The 16,849-nt window shown below is 39.3% G+C and overlaps 1 protein-coding gene across 1 annotated transcript in view; it reads left to right on the top strand.

The window, feature by feature from the left end:
- The window catches only part of rab11fip5a (RAB11 family interacting protein 5a (class I)), a 40,732-nt gene that overhangs the window by 7,872 nt on the left and 16,011 nt on the right, over window positions 1-16,849 (top strand). The window contains exon 2 of the mRNA XM_008278954.1: window positions 15,011-15,522. Coding sequence (XP_008277176.1) covers window positions 15,011-15,522 — 512 coding nt within the window. The remainder of the gene's footprint in view (window positions 1-15,010; window positions 15,523-16,849) is intronic.

The following is a 16,849-nucleotide window of genomic DNA, read 5'->3' on the forward strand; positions in this document are numbered from 1 at the left end:
GGTCTCCAACCGCATTTTCTCTCTAATAATACCAGGAGTAATTGTCTCTAATGCTGCTTTACGAGGCTGCTCTTCCTCCACCGTCGCCAAAAGCTTCCTGAAAAGGGATTTTTGCATTTCTCAGGTCCAAACTGTCGCTGAACAATGAATCAATTTAAAATGCAATTAGCACGTCACAAAGGCTGCAATTTAGGACATGTATTATACAGTTTATACAGATCGTTCTGCCCTTGCATTTATTTTTTATTATTATTTCCTTATTTACTTTGTCTGCAGATGCTGCTCCTGAGCTATGAATGACCGGCTTCAGCATTCGAGAATGTTTACAGAAAGCTCCTATTATTTTCTTACTGTAATTAGTTAATTTATCTTATTTATTTAGTTTAAAACAATCATAGCTTGATAATTGTTCTATCTGTGATGCTACTTTAAAGAAATTATAAACACATATTTGAAGCGATTTATAGCCTGAAGTTCTTGTCTGTGCACTAGAATATAGAGCGCGTGTTTGTAAATTTTTAAAAAAGAAAAAAAAAAAAAAAAATATATATATATATATATTACAAATCACAATATTTGTTAGAAAAATTGAAATTAGTAGGATAACTTACGTAGCTACAGCTAGTAATATCTGCTAGCAATAGCTAATTGGTATCTTATTTTTCTCTTGGAAACATTTGTTGTAGTTGTGCTATTTAAATAACAGTGACTTGACTTGACACGGCTAAACTCTGTGACCACATCCTCCGAATTATCTTCAGCTTGGTGAGAATGTTGAATTTTAGCCTGTTGTTAACTTTAGCCTGTTGTTTTTCAGCTCATTTTAATGTATGTAGCCGTCAAGTGCACACATTTGTTTCTAATTTTTCTAAAACAAACGAGCGAGGAACATTTGAAATGTCAGCTGGTTTCTCCCAACTCATAAGTGTTAGCTTTGGTGGCTAGCTAGGTACAGCTAGCAATATCTGCTAGCGATAGCTAATTAGCATTAAAGTATCCTTTTTCTCTATTGGAAAACACTTCAGGTCAACATTTGTTGTTTTAAATGTGCAGTATAAATATCAGTGACTTGACTTCACAATTTATTTATTAATTACCTTTATTTAACCAGGAAGTCCCACTCAGAGTAGAAATCTCTTTTACAAGGGCGATCTGGTCAAGGTAGCAGCCGTACAAAGTCAAAAAACTAATGTAAAACAGATTCATGATACACAAATGAATAATGAACAGTAAAACAATAAAACAGATCGATAGCTATTCAATGCAAAACATGCAAAACCATGTCACCACATCATCTGTGTTATCATCAGCTGGTGAGAGCGCTGACTTTTCTACAAAACAGGAGGCTAATGCTAACAACATGTTAGTGTTAGCCTCCTGTTTTGTAGCTTGTTGTAACGAATGTGGCCACCAAGTCCACACATTCGTTTTAAATTCTTCTGAATAAGCTAGAAAACATTTTCAATTAACTAACCAAGGTTAGCTTAGGTCGCTACCTAGCTTCATCTTGTGCTATGTGCTAGCATTAGCTAACCAGCACCAAAGCAGATAGTTTGCTATCAAAATGTAATGGTTGCTGGTGTGTTGGTTCACATATTTAAAAGGGTATTCAATTTGTTGCAGGGCACAGTCCTTGAAAGGACTTGATGTTGTGATATTTGTGTTGTGTAGTGGCAACAACCGCAAGTACATGTTTTTGGTCAACATCATTCTTTCTGTAGCTGAACAACTGATTTCTCAGTTTTTTCTTCTTCTGCTCGCTGGTTTTTCTGGTGTATATGTGGAGCCTGTATGTCAACAAACTCCATGTCATTAGAAAAAAGAAATTAAAAAGTAGGCATAAAACTCCACGAACCTTTAAATGATCATTTATCAGACGATAAATAGTTAGTCGTGAAAGAGAAGAACTGTCTGAGTTTTTCTTATCAAGCATCAAAAACAGTCGAAACATGATGTGTTTGAAATAATCTCCCATCCATGACATTGCACTTTCTTCAGTGTGAGTATTGCACATGTGCACATTTCAGTGCTGAAGCGACACACTGTGCAGAGTTTAGCATTTGGGCTTAGCTTTGAACTGTTTTGATTACGTTTCATCGTCAAAACTTGAACCCTCTGGCTAATCCTGCAGTATTTGGATCACAGACAGTTTTGATTATTGGATAATAATAGAAGTAGGATTTTACTGCTTACGTGGGTTGTTATGTTCCTGTGAAAGCATTGGGGTTGTCGGACCAAATTAGCAATCTGGATTATTTTGCATATAAAATCCCCAATAGATGAGTGGTTTTCTCGAGTATTCTTCCCACGTTAGCATTGAGGGAAGTCACACAACCATCAACTCGTCCCATTACATGCTATCGTAATCAGCAACTTCTTTATTTAACGAAGCCCTCAAACGGGTGGTTGTGATGTTGGTGTGAAGCAGATTACTGGAAAGGTGGGCGTTGGGTGAATTCCCCTGCGAAGAGGAAGCTACGTCAACACCTCCAGATCAGCCGACGTAGCAGGCAGCCCGCGTTAATAACTCTGAATTAACTTTGCAGTGCTTTTATTGCTGAACGTCAAGCACAGTTTTCCTTCATAATCAGGTTTCTTCCCGAGAGGATAATCTTAAATTTCAGCTTTTTTTTTTTTTTGAACTTGCTGCAGGTACGGGAGTCTTTACTGAGCAGGTCGAGGTGTGGATTGGGTTCTGTCGTTTTGCTGTTTCTCGTGCCCTGTCCTGTTTTGTATCTGTAGGAGGCAAACCTGTGATGTTGTTTCAGGCCTGAGAAGTGAACCTCCATCTGCTGAGTGAAGCAGAAACACTGTGTGTGTGTGTGTGTGTGTGTGTGTGTGAGATGTACATCCAGAAAAATCCTCTGCTAAGAGCCAGCAGACTTTCAGTAGCTGCAGCCTGGAGAGAATATAGTCTAATGGACCTTATAGGTTACGTAACAGTGTGTTCCGACAGGCCCGTGCTGGATGGCATAAAGGCTTTTTGAAACCGTCCTCTGTGGAGATGCATCAGATTAAGCATCGTATAGAACACAGGATGTGCAGCAGCAGGCCGCATTTAACTCATGGCTGTGCTCCTGAGTCATGTAGAGGCTGTGCTGCTGTTGCGTCACAGATCTCTCATCTGTCCATCTGGCTTTATTGTAGAAATCCAGAGAGGTAGATTTGTTTCTGAATCTAGGTCACTGTGACACAGGAGCCTAAACACTGTTGTTTTTGCTCTTTTTGTACTCGGAGCGCATTTAACTAGAAAACTAAGCAGCGAGCATCTGTAACAGTGAGCAAGTACAAGACTGTAAGGTGCTGCTTAGACCTTAAAAGACCCAGCTGTTTGTCCTGGATTCATCCCACAGCCTCTGAAAAAAAAGATCATTATTGCTCGAGTTGCATCAACAGAAGCTGAGGATACGGATGGTATCCTGTAGTTTTTAATGTTTGCTTTTCATCTCCACTGCCCTTCTTTCTCACTTTCATACATGATAAAACTTAGTGGGGCCTTTAATTCATTTAATTGACTTTAAGTCACATTAACAGCCCACTCATAAGCCTAAATCCCTTCAGTTTCTGGTGCACTCACATATCAGCCTGCTTATTTGGGTTTTTAAATTCCTGTAAATTGTAAATATTGGGAGTTTTAGACTCCTATTCTGGCCTAAATAAATCTATTTTAAGATGTCAGCTATAGGAGTCTGGGAAATGATTCACCAATGATGACAAATAAATAGTTGTTACCCTGCTGTGAAAAGTGCATTCATACCCATATTTTTAATGGTATGTTTTATACATGTAAATGATAACAATCTACAGACCCCTTGTTTCTCAGTTTCATACATGATGAAGCTTAGTGGGACCTTTTAATTAATTGGACTTTAAATCACATCATGCTTATTTGGGCTTTTATATTCCTGTAGATTGTAGATATTGGGAGTTTTGGACTCGACTTCTGGCCCCCCCCCAAAATTAAATTGTGAAATAATTAATCAGTATTGATGATTACGTAGTTGTTGCCAGATCACAGAATCAGAATTTAGAATAATCTCCACAATTTCTTAGTTTCATTCATGATGAAACTTAATGAGAAATATGCGTTCTTGTTGTTTTTTTTTCAATAAAGAGCAAAAATAAATAACTTTTAATTAATATAATTGACTGTAAATCAGGGGCGCCCCAGTAGTTCAACTGGATAAGACGGCGACCCTTGTACAGGGCTATAATCCATGACGCAGCGACCGCGGTTCGAGTCCAGCCAGCGGCTCATTTGCCAGGGTGGCAAGGTGGAGCGGTGGTTAGCATCGTTGCCTCAGCAAGAAGATCGCTGGTTTGCGTCCCAGTGAGGACACCCGGGATCTTTCTGCATGGAGTTTGCATTTGCGGGTTCTCCGGCTTCCTCCCACAGTCCAAAAACATGTTGAGGTTAATTGGTGATTCTAAATTGTCCGTAGGTGTGAATGTGAGTGTGCTTGGTTGTCTGTCTCTAAGTGTAGCCCTGTGATAGACTGGTGACCTGTCCAGGTGAATCTGCCTTCACCCTGAGTCAGCTGGGATAGACTCCAGCCCCCCACCACCCCAGTGAGGATGAAGCGGTGTACAGATAATGGATGGATGGACTTTAAATCACAATAACAACACACATATAACCATGTATGAGTCCCTCCCGATCCCTGAAGGTTTTATGATGCTAATAAATGATGCTAATGGGATGAAACTGGGACTTTTAGGGGATAAAATCATGGGAGTGATTCTGTAGGGAATCAAATACATCATATTTGTAGAATGTTAGCTTGATTGCCTGCTCTTCACTCAGTATCAGCACAGGAGGTATTTGTTTATTAAGATGTACATGAATGAATGGCTCAACAAGCATTCCAGTCCTGACTTTTGTCGTTTTATCTTGCTTGTCATGATTCAGTCATTAAATATTTGATCTAGCTTCCTGCAGGAATCTCACTTATTCAGCTTGTTGCTTGTTGTACATTAATCTCCAACGGGCAGACAACTCGACCGTTATTTCTACGTATATGGACACAAAGTTAGCAAGAATTTGAGTTTGTAATGCGGAAACTGTCCTTGAACTTCTCACAAGATGGCCTTGCTCGTACGACACCGGCTCAGAAGTCATTTGAAAGCTGATTACGATGTATTATTTGGAGCCGCCCCTGCAGACAAACAGGCTAAAAGGACGCTTGAGTTTGTGCACCGTAATCTCATTGTTTTTGCTTTTTAACCTTTGCACGCAGTTTCAGTGGATTTTGAACATCCTATCGTTAGTCTGCAGTCTGAACTACAGCTACAGGTGTCTCTTTGACATATTTATTCTGTGATCACGAGAAAGACGTTTTTTTTAAGCCTAATCTTCAGTCTGTCACTTTTTTTGCCTTTGCGACATAAGCAGTGTGTCTCCAGTGTTTTTTCTCTGTTTGTTTACATGATGTCCACGATGATCTTTTTCAAAGCTCCATACAAACCTGAACAACAGGTTTCATAAGTAGCTCTTTACCAGGACTGTAGTATCTAGTTTTTGTACTCACTCCACAACAAGCCGCAGTTTCCACGTTTATTTATCTCCGATCTGATGGGCGGTTTTCAAGCTCTGCTGTGAGAAAGTCTGACGAGGGAAGTCGGTGGTGAGGTTAGAGCTCATCGCATCCAGATGTGGAATGTGGTCTCGGTCTCGCGGCCTTGTCTTCTGCTTTCTGCTGACGAGGCAGGAATCCAGGTCACATTACCGGCGTTACCCAGAATGCCTCTGAAAGGGTCTGCTGGCCTTGAAAACTGCTGTTATGGGAAACGTCCTCTTGGTTTCTCAAATGAAGCGGCATCTCTTGGATTTTCTTCAGCGAGAGAGTCTGCAGTCGTTGTTGTTCATCTTTGGCGAATCATTGTCCAGCGTTTTAAGTCCTGCAGCTTTTGGCTTTAGGTGGACCCCGCGTTGGTGGCTTTTCTGTTGACTTTTAGTTTACCTGACAGAGCCTTCTGTGCAGAATTGGTAATTAAGCTGTCATTTTAATGCATAAATACAAAAGGTTAAACAGTCATATTGTCATTATTTTGACAGTTATTGCGATTTTGTCACAATTTATGTAGGAATGGCAGCTTTTCATTTCTTTTCCACTTAAAAAAATACATATAACTGTAAACACAGAGAGAGTAATCTGATTTTTACCTACCAGATGGTCCTCAGAAGAATCATGTGGGGAAAAAATAAACAAATTTAGCTTGAAATTGAGATATTTAATGAAAATTACATTATTCTACCATCAAAAATTCACCAAAAGTCAAACATTTGCATGTGATCCAGTCAAAGAAACCCCCCAAAACAAAGAAAATTCTCAAAAATCTACTGTTACTGCAAAGTAGAAAAGTGTTTTAACTGAAAGTGAAGCTCAGCGATGTGCATGTTTCCACTCCTGTTGTGATGGAAGTGACTTAATATACATCTCAGGAGTTTATTATGTGTAGAGAAAATGATTTGTACGCTGTAGCCACAATGCTTCATTTATATTCCCTGTTTGTCACATGTTTTATATTAACCAAAGGTTACAGGTCCTGCTCTTTGGATATTGCAGTTTGGAGAATATCTCTATCAGTTGTTCAGCCCTTATAGATGGATACCTGCAAACCTACGTTCATGAAAAACAACAACCGAATAATTGCATCAACAACAACAATCTCAGGCTTAATGGATGATGAAGGAAATCGATGAATGATAAATTAAATAAAATGGGAAAATTCAATGTCAGTGTTGGTTAGGAGACTAAACAACACCAGAACCAGATAAGACGGGCTGCAGCTAATGAATATTTACTTAGTTGACTAGTCTGTGCACTGTTTTCTGCTTTGACTGATCAGTTGTTTCGTCAGAAAATGGTGAGAAATGACAATCAGATGTTCTGGGATGTCTTGTTTTTGTCCACAACTCGCGTATATCAAACACATCTTGTCGTAGGCGCAAAAAGAAAACAGAAAATATTCAAATGTGAGAAGCTAGAATCAGAAAAAGTTCCCTTTTTTTCTTAGAAAAATAGTCAAACCGCTTTAAAAATTACTCAAAAGGGAGAATTGCTAACAGAAAATGTTGTCTGGTGCATTACTTTATTGATCCCCCTGAGGTTTCCACCAAGGGGATCATAAAGTTCTATTCCATTCTATTCTATTCTACTGCAGTTCAGTTTTTCCAACGTTTTAGATTGTGACCAAATCCCTTTAAATCACCAGGATTCCCATCAGCCTCATGGGTTCCTCGTGTCTGGTAGCAAGTGTTAGCATGCTAACCATGCTAAGCTACGATAGCAAATGCAGAAAGCATTGTATCTGCTGAAACGCTGCCATGTCATTGTGAGCATGTTAGCATGAGCGCAGCCTTCTGAAGCCGCTTCTCAAACAACATGTGTTCCAGAGTTTATCTTCAGGTGCTTGTGTTTTCTGAAGTTTCAGTGCAAGAAGCTCCCTGAGCCCCTGGAGACCCCGGGCCTCCTCTGGTAGATAAAAACAGAAGTGTAGCTCAGAGTGATACAGGCTTAAATACCAACACGTTTGCTGAATAAAGTGAGCTGCTATATTCACACAGCTCCTGCGCCGTTGGCACCAGTTCCATTTCAGTCTTCTGTCTGGTCCTGATGCCGCCGAGGCTCGGAGTCCCACCAGAGACCTACAGGATAAAATAGGTTGATAGCCTACTTGTGTAGTAATTTCAGCTCTGCTCTGCCTCGCAGGGCGGTTTCTAGGGATTGACGTACACTTTGTGAGCTGCAGTCTGCAATAAGACGGAGAAGGCCTGCTCCTGGGTGGGTCGGGCTGAGGGGGAGATGAGGTGATGGTGTCACGCTGGGATGGGGTGGAGTGTTGTGATTTCCTGTTTTGGCAAGATGGGGAAGCAGATATGCAGTTATGCTCTGCAGCTCTGGAATGGGATTGTTTATGACAATAAAAACGAGCGCAGACTCCCACAAATTCCAACGAACAGGCAGAACATTTGGGTTGTAAAGATTGCTGCGGTGCATCGGATGCTTGTAACCCAAAAGTGCTTTAGCGGATCAGCCTCGCTGTGGCCTCGCTGAACTGTTGGGTTTGTGTGTGGGACGATGCTTTTGGGAAACTGGGTCCTCTTCGGTAACAAGCTGTGCTCTGCCTGAGTACGTGGGCTCCCAAATGTGGGCTGCTGCTTTTGTCTGTGTTGCAGTTTCTGTATTTAGGCCTCTTGTCTGTTTACTTGCGTTCACATTTGTTATTGTCAGGCTTAGTCACGCGTCACATGACCCACGAGCACAGGTGCACGTACAGAGGAAGGACTTGAACTTCTTTGCATCGTCTTCAAAAGCAGAAGATGGTTTGTGTCTCGCAAGAATAGCTTTTGTGGATATTTTTAGTCAGCAGTAGCATTTTTTTTTCTGTCTCTGTATTTTTGTATGCACAGCTGCATCGTAAATCCAGTCGGCCGTAGTCGAGTAAAAGCTAAGATCTAACAACAGAAATGCAAATAAATCACAAGTTTTTTGTCCTTGATGTGAGTAAAAATGATTTTTAACAGTGGTAGTAATCAGTAAGTAATTTTAACAAAATCATATAGAACATATGTGATATTATGTTGTCGTTCTCAATTCTTGTTTTCAGAACAGCATCCCAATACCTGTATGCTAACAAATGCTAATTCAATATGTTAGGATGCAATAACTAGCTAAAAGGCTACATGTTTGATGCTCACTGTGCCCTAGTAGCATGTTAATGTTAGGCCTTGCTAGTAGTTGTCGATTTTAACAGATTTATAACGTACTACGTCTATTTTATCATGTTGTCATGCAAAATTTAAGGTTTAGGGAGCAGTGCAGCAGACGTGGTAATTTTGGACTTTAGCTAAATGTTGGAACATTAGCTTATAATGTTAAGCTAATAGGGAAGATGTTTGATGCTCACTGCGTGCTTGTTTAAACAATGTCAGGTGTTTTCAATAACTAGGTTGTAAATTTGAACAAAATAATGATATCAATAGTAATATAATATTGTCATCTTAGCATTCTAAGCATTTCTGTTTCTCCAAAATGAGAAAACAGCTTAGCTAACTGGTGTACATATTGAACATTAGCAAAAAGCTAATTTGAAACAGTAGGACGTAGTAATTAGCTGTTGTGCTAAATGTTTGATGCTCACTGTGTGTTTGTTAACATGCTCATTTTTAGGACTTTTGCAGTAATTAGATTGTAAATTTTAATTACATAATAATAATAGTAATATATTGTTACCATGTTAGCATTCTAAGCATTTCTGTTTCTCCAAAATGAGAAAACAGCCTAGCTAACTGGTGTACATATTGAACATTAGCAAAATGCTAATTTGGGACAGTAGGGCGTAGTAATTAGCTATTGTGCTAAATGTTACATGCTCACTGTGTGTTTGTTGACTCGCAAATTTTGGGACTTTTGCAGTAATTAGATTGTAAGTCTAAACAAAAATAATAATAATAGCATTGTATTCTGATCGTTTTGGCATTTTACACATTTCAGTTTCTCCAAAACAAGAAACATTGTTTAGCTAACTAGTGTTAATTTTGAACATTAGCTTAATGCTAGTTTGGAACAGCTCAGCTTATAGTGTTTAGCTAATAGGCTAAAGAATTGATGTGAGCCGTGTGCTCGTTAACATGTTAATCAACATGTAGTTAGACATAGGCAGGGCTTAAGGCGTGTAATACATTTTATCAAAATCATATTGCAGCAACAGAATAATATCATGTTATATCAAATTCAATTTTTATTCATTTTTGATGGAATGATTTTGTGTAAGCTCGGAAAAGTAATAAAGTAAGTCAAATATTACAGCTTGGGCTAATATACAGCTCATTTTTTCTCCTTAATCTTCTTGTAAATTGATGACTGAAGCGTAAGGAGAATCCCTGCGTGGCCGGTGGTGTGATGATGGTAGTAGGAAGGATTTTCTCTTGTAGGTCTCCTCCCTGCTTCTGTGTTTGGAATGTGAACCCCACCTCGGCTACAGGGAGTTGGCTGGCGTGATACTATTGTTGGAGCATCGATGTGAAACTCGAGTCCACACCTAGCAGGCATCTGAGGTAGCAGCGCTGGTTTACAATTTTAGCGGCAGGAGAAAGAAAAATCTGTGTTGCTCGGATGCCTCCATACATAAAAAAAAAAAAAACAACCCGGAAAAGACAGGCTGGGAGCTGAGGAGTTTACACGTGGCTTGATAATCTGGTGACAGGATATGATTTAATTAAATGCTCTGATGTTAATACCAAATCTGGATTAGAATAATTCACCCGATGTCAAGTTGATTTTCATGCAAATCCAAAAACATTATACGGCAGCTTGTAGACTGTATGTCCTCGCCTCGGGGGGAGTGTCACGCCTTCCTATGTGTCTTTTTATGCATGTCACAGATATGTGGATTAGTAAGTGAAAACAACATGCTCTTGTGGCACATTTCTATTGTCGAGCACTGAAGTGAGGTGTTTGTTGTTCCTGTGCAGCTATTAAAAGCATTCCTCCCTCTTCAGGCTCCACCTGCTCGTTAGCTGTGATTCTCAGAGCAGCGCTGGAGGCAGTTTGTTTGCTAATTGTTTTCGTTCGTCTTGGGTGTTACCGTGTTTTCAGGGCTGAACTTGAGGTCAGCGGCAGGATGATGGTGATTGCATAAGAGGCTGTGCAGTGAATTATATGACTTGTGTTTTTTTTTTTTTGCAGCCTGCAATTACGCCAGTGTTTTTGCTGGAGCAGGGAACTTTCCTGTCTCTTTTCCTCTCTGTAATCAAACAGCTTGATAGTTTAAACCAAGCGGGACCTGGAAAAATGTTGAGGTTTATATGATTGGAGGGCTGTTATATTTTATCAGGCAGCCTGTCCTGTTCTGTAGTCGCCAGCATATTAAACTTTTCTCTCAGATCGCAGTTTAAAAAAAATAGTTTTAATGGGTTTTTTTTGTTCACACATTTTTAAGTTAATTTGATATTTTATTCATACTGGCAGCTAAGGGCTGAAGTATTAATCAAAATATTATCAAATCGCAGTATGAACGAGTGCAATGTCCAAATCCCAGCAACTGCAATTCATGTGATAAAGGTAAAATAAAGGTAAAAACAAAATACCACTGCAAATGAAGGCTTCTGGCACTACAGGGCCCCAGCCTGCAAATTATAGTCTCCAAACAGAAGTGAACATGCTTGTTTGGTGCAGACCGGCCCAAAGATCACATCATCATTTTCGTATTTTTCTCAGCAGCTGCCGGCACAAAATAAATCTTAATGACCTCTTAAATTTTTATGTGGTGCTTCAGTTTTTTAACATTTATAACACACCAATCAAAACTGGAGTTTTACATCACAGATTTATAAAAGGTTTAGCTAATAAGTTCAGTGTTTGATGCTTTGTTGTGTTGCATGCTGACATTATCATATTAGCCCGTGCGTTTGATAACAAATGCTAATTTGCGGCCTTGGCAGTGATTCAGTTGTAAATTTGAGCAAAAATCATATTGCACTAATTATCATGTTGTTTTAAATTTCTGTTTTTTAGAAATTAAAAAAGCATTGCAGCACAGCAACATTGTAATGTTAGCATGTGTGTTAGCTAACAATGGCTGGTTTGGTATATTAGCATGAGCTAACAGGCTAAATGTTTGATGCTTTGTGTTTGACATGCTAATGTTCAGCCTTGGCAGTGATTTAGTTGTAAATTTGAACGAATTCCTCATCATCGTAGTTTTAGAATCTTATGTTATCAGTTAAGATTTTTTTGTTTTCAAAATAAAAAACAGTATAGCTAACTTTCGCTAGTTTGGAACATTAGCTGAATGCTAATTTTGCAACTTTAGCTTATAATGTTTAGCTAATGCTCTACTTAAATTGAGTAAGAAATATTAACAAAATCATCTAGCAATATAACATTATTGTGTTATTCCATATTAAATAAGTAAATAAAAGCATTACAGCTGGGTCTGATGTACAGCTCATGCTTTAAAAAACATTTTGATTAATTGAAGTGAATTTTGAATACATTGACAATATTATAGCATATTGATATCATGATAATGAGCTCACCCAACCCTACTATACTGCTGAACATTTCATAATAGCATGCTAGCATGCCAATTGCATTAGCATGACGTTTACATTAGCATGCTTTATTGCCCAAATGATGTTCATCCTGATAATAAAACAGAGGAGAATACATGGAAAACGTTTAATATTTGTTTTAGAATTAATCTAAAAATATTGTTACTACACAATATTAATTTGCTGTACTAATTATTAGAATTCTAGTTTGGTTTCATAGACGCTACAACACAAGTTGACCTCTGAATCCAAGGAACATACGAGCTACAGCCTTTATTAAACGACTACTTGCGCCGTAGCGTTGAATTTTCTGCCTCGCAGTGTTTCTGCGTCGTCATTGTGGGGGGAAATAAAAAGCTGTCTGGTTTCTAAGATAGCTCAAGTGCGGGGTTCCTTTCCTCAGATCATATATGCATAAGTGTGTTTGCTGTAGTCTTTGTTTTCTTTCATGTCGGGAGCTTTCATGTCTCCGCTTTGATGTTTAAACGGCCGTTGTTGTAACGTTCTTTGCGTTTTTCAGAGCGTGACATTTTAGGTTTTCCAGTTGACTCAACACAACGCGACACTGAAGCTGCTGATGAAGAAGCATCTGAGTTAGCCTTCTCAGCATCCTGTTTTTATTTATATTTGCCTGAGTTTCACAACCACATATTGTAATTACATGTAATTTCGCTTAATTTAGTTAAATACACTTATTTAACCTTTTAATTTGAATTTTCAGGAATGATTTGTGCGCAAATTCTCACATTACTTAGTGACACTGGCTGTGGTGTAGTTGTCTGGTTTTGGCTACGATTGGAGCCAGCTCATCCTGACATGTGCAGTCTGGATATTTATATTAGCCTCGTGTGGAACAATAGAAAACTCAGTCAGGAAATGGGTGAACTACTGATATGAAATTTGGGCAGGTGTTCTTCACACAATGCTCACATGTGAAGCAGGCGATGTGGTTGAGGTGTGAGGTGAAAGTAGCCCAGCAGCCCAACAGCTCAGGAAGTGAAAAATCTAAAATGACATATTGGTTTCAAGCCTATTTTTCTGTCTTCCTCGCTACGCTGACGACTTCCCGTTGGCAGCAGACACACATGTTAACCGGGGGAATTTTTCTCAGTCATATCTTTTTTTTTGTGTGTATTTTTTTTAGACCAACCAGATGAGAGTTTCCCATGAGTCACGGTGGGGCCAACCTGTGCACAGCGTTTCTAAGAACTTGCCCGTCGGTTAGGGCAGATTTCTTTCCTGTCATATGCATGTAGGGCACTTGCTGTTAAATCAGCATTGTTTCACGTCATTGTTCTTGCTTACCGGAGTCTGGTGGTGGAAAAAAAAAAAAAACCAGGGCGTCCCCAAGGCATTGTGGGATGTCTGGCCACACACAGCTGTGAGGTGTTAGTAGGACACTCCAACACACTCTCACCCTGTGTGAGGACAGATTAGCCCCATTCATGACAACAATACAGTCATTCACATTACTGCAGGAGCACACTTGTTGCTGCGCTAATTGATGATTTATTACAAAATGTGTGCAATTTGAATTGCAAAAAAAAAAAAAAAAAAGTACATTTCTAATGCACGCAAGTTATTATTCAACCAATATTACATTTAAACAATTAATGTCACTCCATTGTGTTATAACAGAGCAGCAATGTGGGACTGTATGCGAATGTTTTCCTCCATTTATGATTCCCGTTTCTACTTAAAACTATATATATTGAAGCTTTGGTTCTGAGAATTTCACACAGGCGTGAATCAAAGTGCTTGTTTTTTGTCATAGCTGAGGGCAAAACTCTGCTTCGTAGTTGTTCTAATTGATCTAAAAGTGATCAGATTTGAAAAGTGCATTGATTTAAAAAAGAGCTTTATTTGTTTGAGCGTCAGTCTGAACCCACAGAGGCTCATCTGTAAAAAGAGAAAAGCTGCAGATTCTCATGTTGCCTCACAGAGCTCAGCCATAATTGAGAAAAGACAGTCAAAAGCGTGAATGGGAGTGCATTTAGGATGCTTTTTTATTGTAGTTGAGGGTAAAACGCTGTTGCTTAGTTGTTTAATTGATTTAAACGAGACAAGACTTGAGAAATGAATGCGTTGTGTTTTAGTAGCACTCGTGAGAGCTCAGCTATCGGATGTTTTTGAACAAAATACCAAAATTCCAACAGCTTTATGTGCTCCGGCCCCGAACGTCTGACTTTATATCAAAGAATGAGACGTTTTCTTCTGCACATGTTCATCTTTTGGTCGGATTCTTTGCTCCAGCTGTCTGTCACTAAACAAAGTCTATGAGAAAACGTTTCTGTGACATAAATAAGCCCTATTTAGATCTAAAAAGATGCAGAATACAGAAATAAATAGTGAATTGTACCTCTTAACTAACAGATTGTCATCCAAAGTCTGCATGGTTTACAGCAAACAGTCCTATTTTATTATTTTCTGTTAAATCCAAGTTGTTGTTTTTTTATACAGTTCATAAAGGGTATATAAGTTTTGTTTTTCTTCTAGTGGAACATTTCACATCATTTCTCTCATTCAGTGTGTAAAAGTTGGTCTGTGTTTTGTATTTTTTTGGGCGTTTAGAAAGCTTGGGTTCATCAGCATTTGTTCATTTTTATTCTAAATATGATCTTGTGGCTGCAGTTGGAGTAGAAATAACTTCGCGTCCAATGGTATTAAACTAATGTTTGTTCTACTGAGCACTCAAACTGTTGCTGTGTTTGATTAAGTTGATAATCACTGAGGCTGCGAAATGTCAGAAAAGTCAAATAAATGTCCATCACAGAGCCTGAAGTCGCAACTTAGAACCGCTTGATTTGATTCAGAACCCACAGATTTAAATTTACAATGATATCAAGCAGAGGAAAGCTGCACATTCTCTGAATTCTATGATTGAATAACCAACATGTTACGACTAAATGGTGCACAGTGTGTCTCATGCAAATGCTCTTGTGTCTCTTGCAGGTGGTACAGACTCAACTCTAAGACAGGGAAGAAGGAGAAGGAGCGGGGAGACATTCAAGTCACCGTCCAGTTCACCCGAAACAACCTGACCGCCAGCATGTACGACCTGGTCATGAAGGACAAAGGCGGCTCCACCTTCAGCAAGCTCAAGGAGCGCATGAGGGGGAAGAGGAGATCCAGCGAGGAGGACTCCTCGTCGGCCATCCTGCCCGGAGGCTACGGCTCTCTGTCCCGGTTGCGCCAAAGACTGCCCAGCGACGGAGGCGGGGAGGAGGATTACGAGGACGACGAGGGCGGCGAGGCCCGGCGGAGCAAGATGAGGACCTTCTTCCTGAGGGGCAAGTTGAGGAAATCGTCCGACACTCGCTCCAGCACTTCCTTAGGCTCGGAGAGCAGCGAGTCGTCGTCCCGGGGAGGGAGCCTCAGTCCCACAGCCGGCATCAGCGTGGTGGTCTCTGACCTCTCCAACTCCCCCAGCAACAGCAGCAACCTGACTGCAGATAACAGCCCAGGTGAGAACCGCTCACACACCTACAGTTCTCGGTTTCACAGCCGTCTGGTGTCGCTTCCTACGCAGCAGAAACACACAGCTTCAGGTTTCCCTCTTGTGGGACAAAACTGTAATCTCTTACAGCAGCAGATTACCGTCAAAAGCAGTTAATCTGTCAGTGTTTTCAGATGAATGAATTCATCTTTAGGCCAAATAATTTCAAATTGTTGTGAAATTATGTAAATTGCAAACTCATACAGTCGTCCTCACATTTATTCAGACCCTTTTATTAAAGAAAAGGCAAAATTCACAACAGTCACTCAAATAACTAGAAACTGAAAAAAGTAATAATAAATAAAAATTTGCCAAATTATAATCTAGTGGAATAAGACATTGCTTTTGAATTGTAGTTAGAAAGAATAATTAAAAAAAAACAAAACAAAAAAACTGTCCCGGACAAATTAGAGCACTTTGCTGATGAGCAAAATATAAACAAATGTTAGTTTATGGGTCCTATCATGGTTGGTTGCTTGTTTTTTATTTATTTATTATATTTCTGTTGAACCATAATTCAAAAGCAACGTCATGATTTTCATTAAATTTTTATTTATTATGACTTTTGTCAATTTCAACTCATTTCAGTGACAGCTGTTTTTTCCCTTCTTTCATGGGGGGTATAAATACATCTGAGGACGACTGTAGAGTTCAAGGTGATGCCTTAAAGTATTTTAAATCAGCTGATGCACTTTCAGACCTTCAGGTGTCTGTGTGCTCCACAGTTTCTCCTTCAATTGTTGTATCTTAACCCTCTGAACCTCAAATAGTTTCTACATGGTCACATTTTCATTCACTGTAGGCTCATTTTTACAGCAACATAAAGTCCTGCACCTCTATAGAAACAGATGAAGACACATTAATTCAATAAAAATAAAAAACTAAACAGTCCTAATGTCACAATGTTAAATTCAATACTGGTGCGAATTTTGTTCTCATATAAAATTAACATCATGTTGAGATATTGTCCACAGTTCTTGCATCTAAGCAAATAATTCTGGTAGTTTAATCGTAGCAGCTGGACTTGCTTGAAGACATTCCACCTCTCATCCAAGAGGCTTCATCAGTTCTGACTGACGAGTTGGGAACTAGTCGTGAAGCCAGTTGTTAGGATTAAACTACGAGGATAACCACGACCTGGATGACTGAGAATCTTCACAAACTAAACAAATGATGGTAATATTGCACCACAAATGGCACAGAGGGACATCGTGGAGACTTTTGAAGACTTTGTGAGAAAACTATATGAGTCTGTTTTTGTAAATTGTAAAAAAAAATCAAATGAAAAGCAAAAC

This window comes from Stegastes partitus, unplaced genomic scaffold, assembly GCF_000690725.1.
Source record: "Stegastes partitus isolate 25-593 unplaced genomic scaffold, Stegastes_partitus-1.0.2 Scaffold139, whole genome shotgun sequence".
Classification (NCBI taxonomy): Eukaryota; Metazoa; Chordata; class Actinopteri; family Pomacentridae; genus Stegastes; species Stegastes partitus.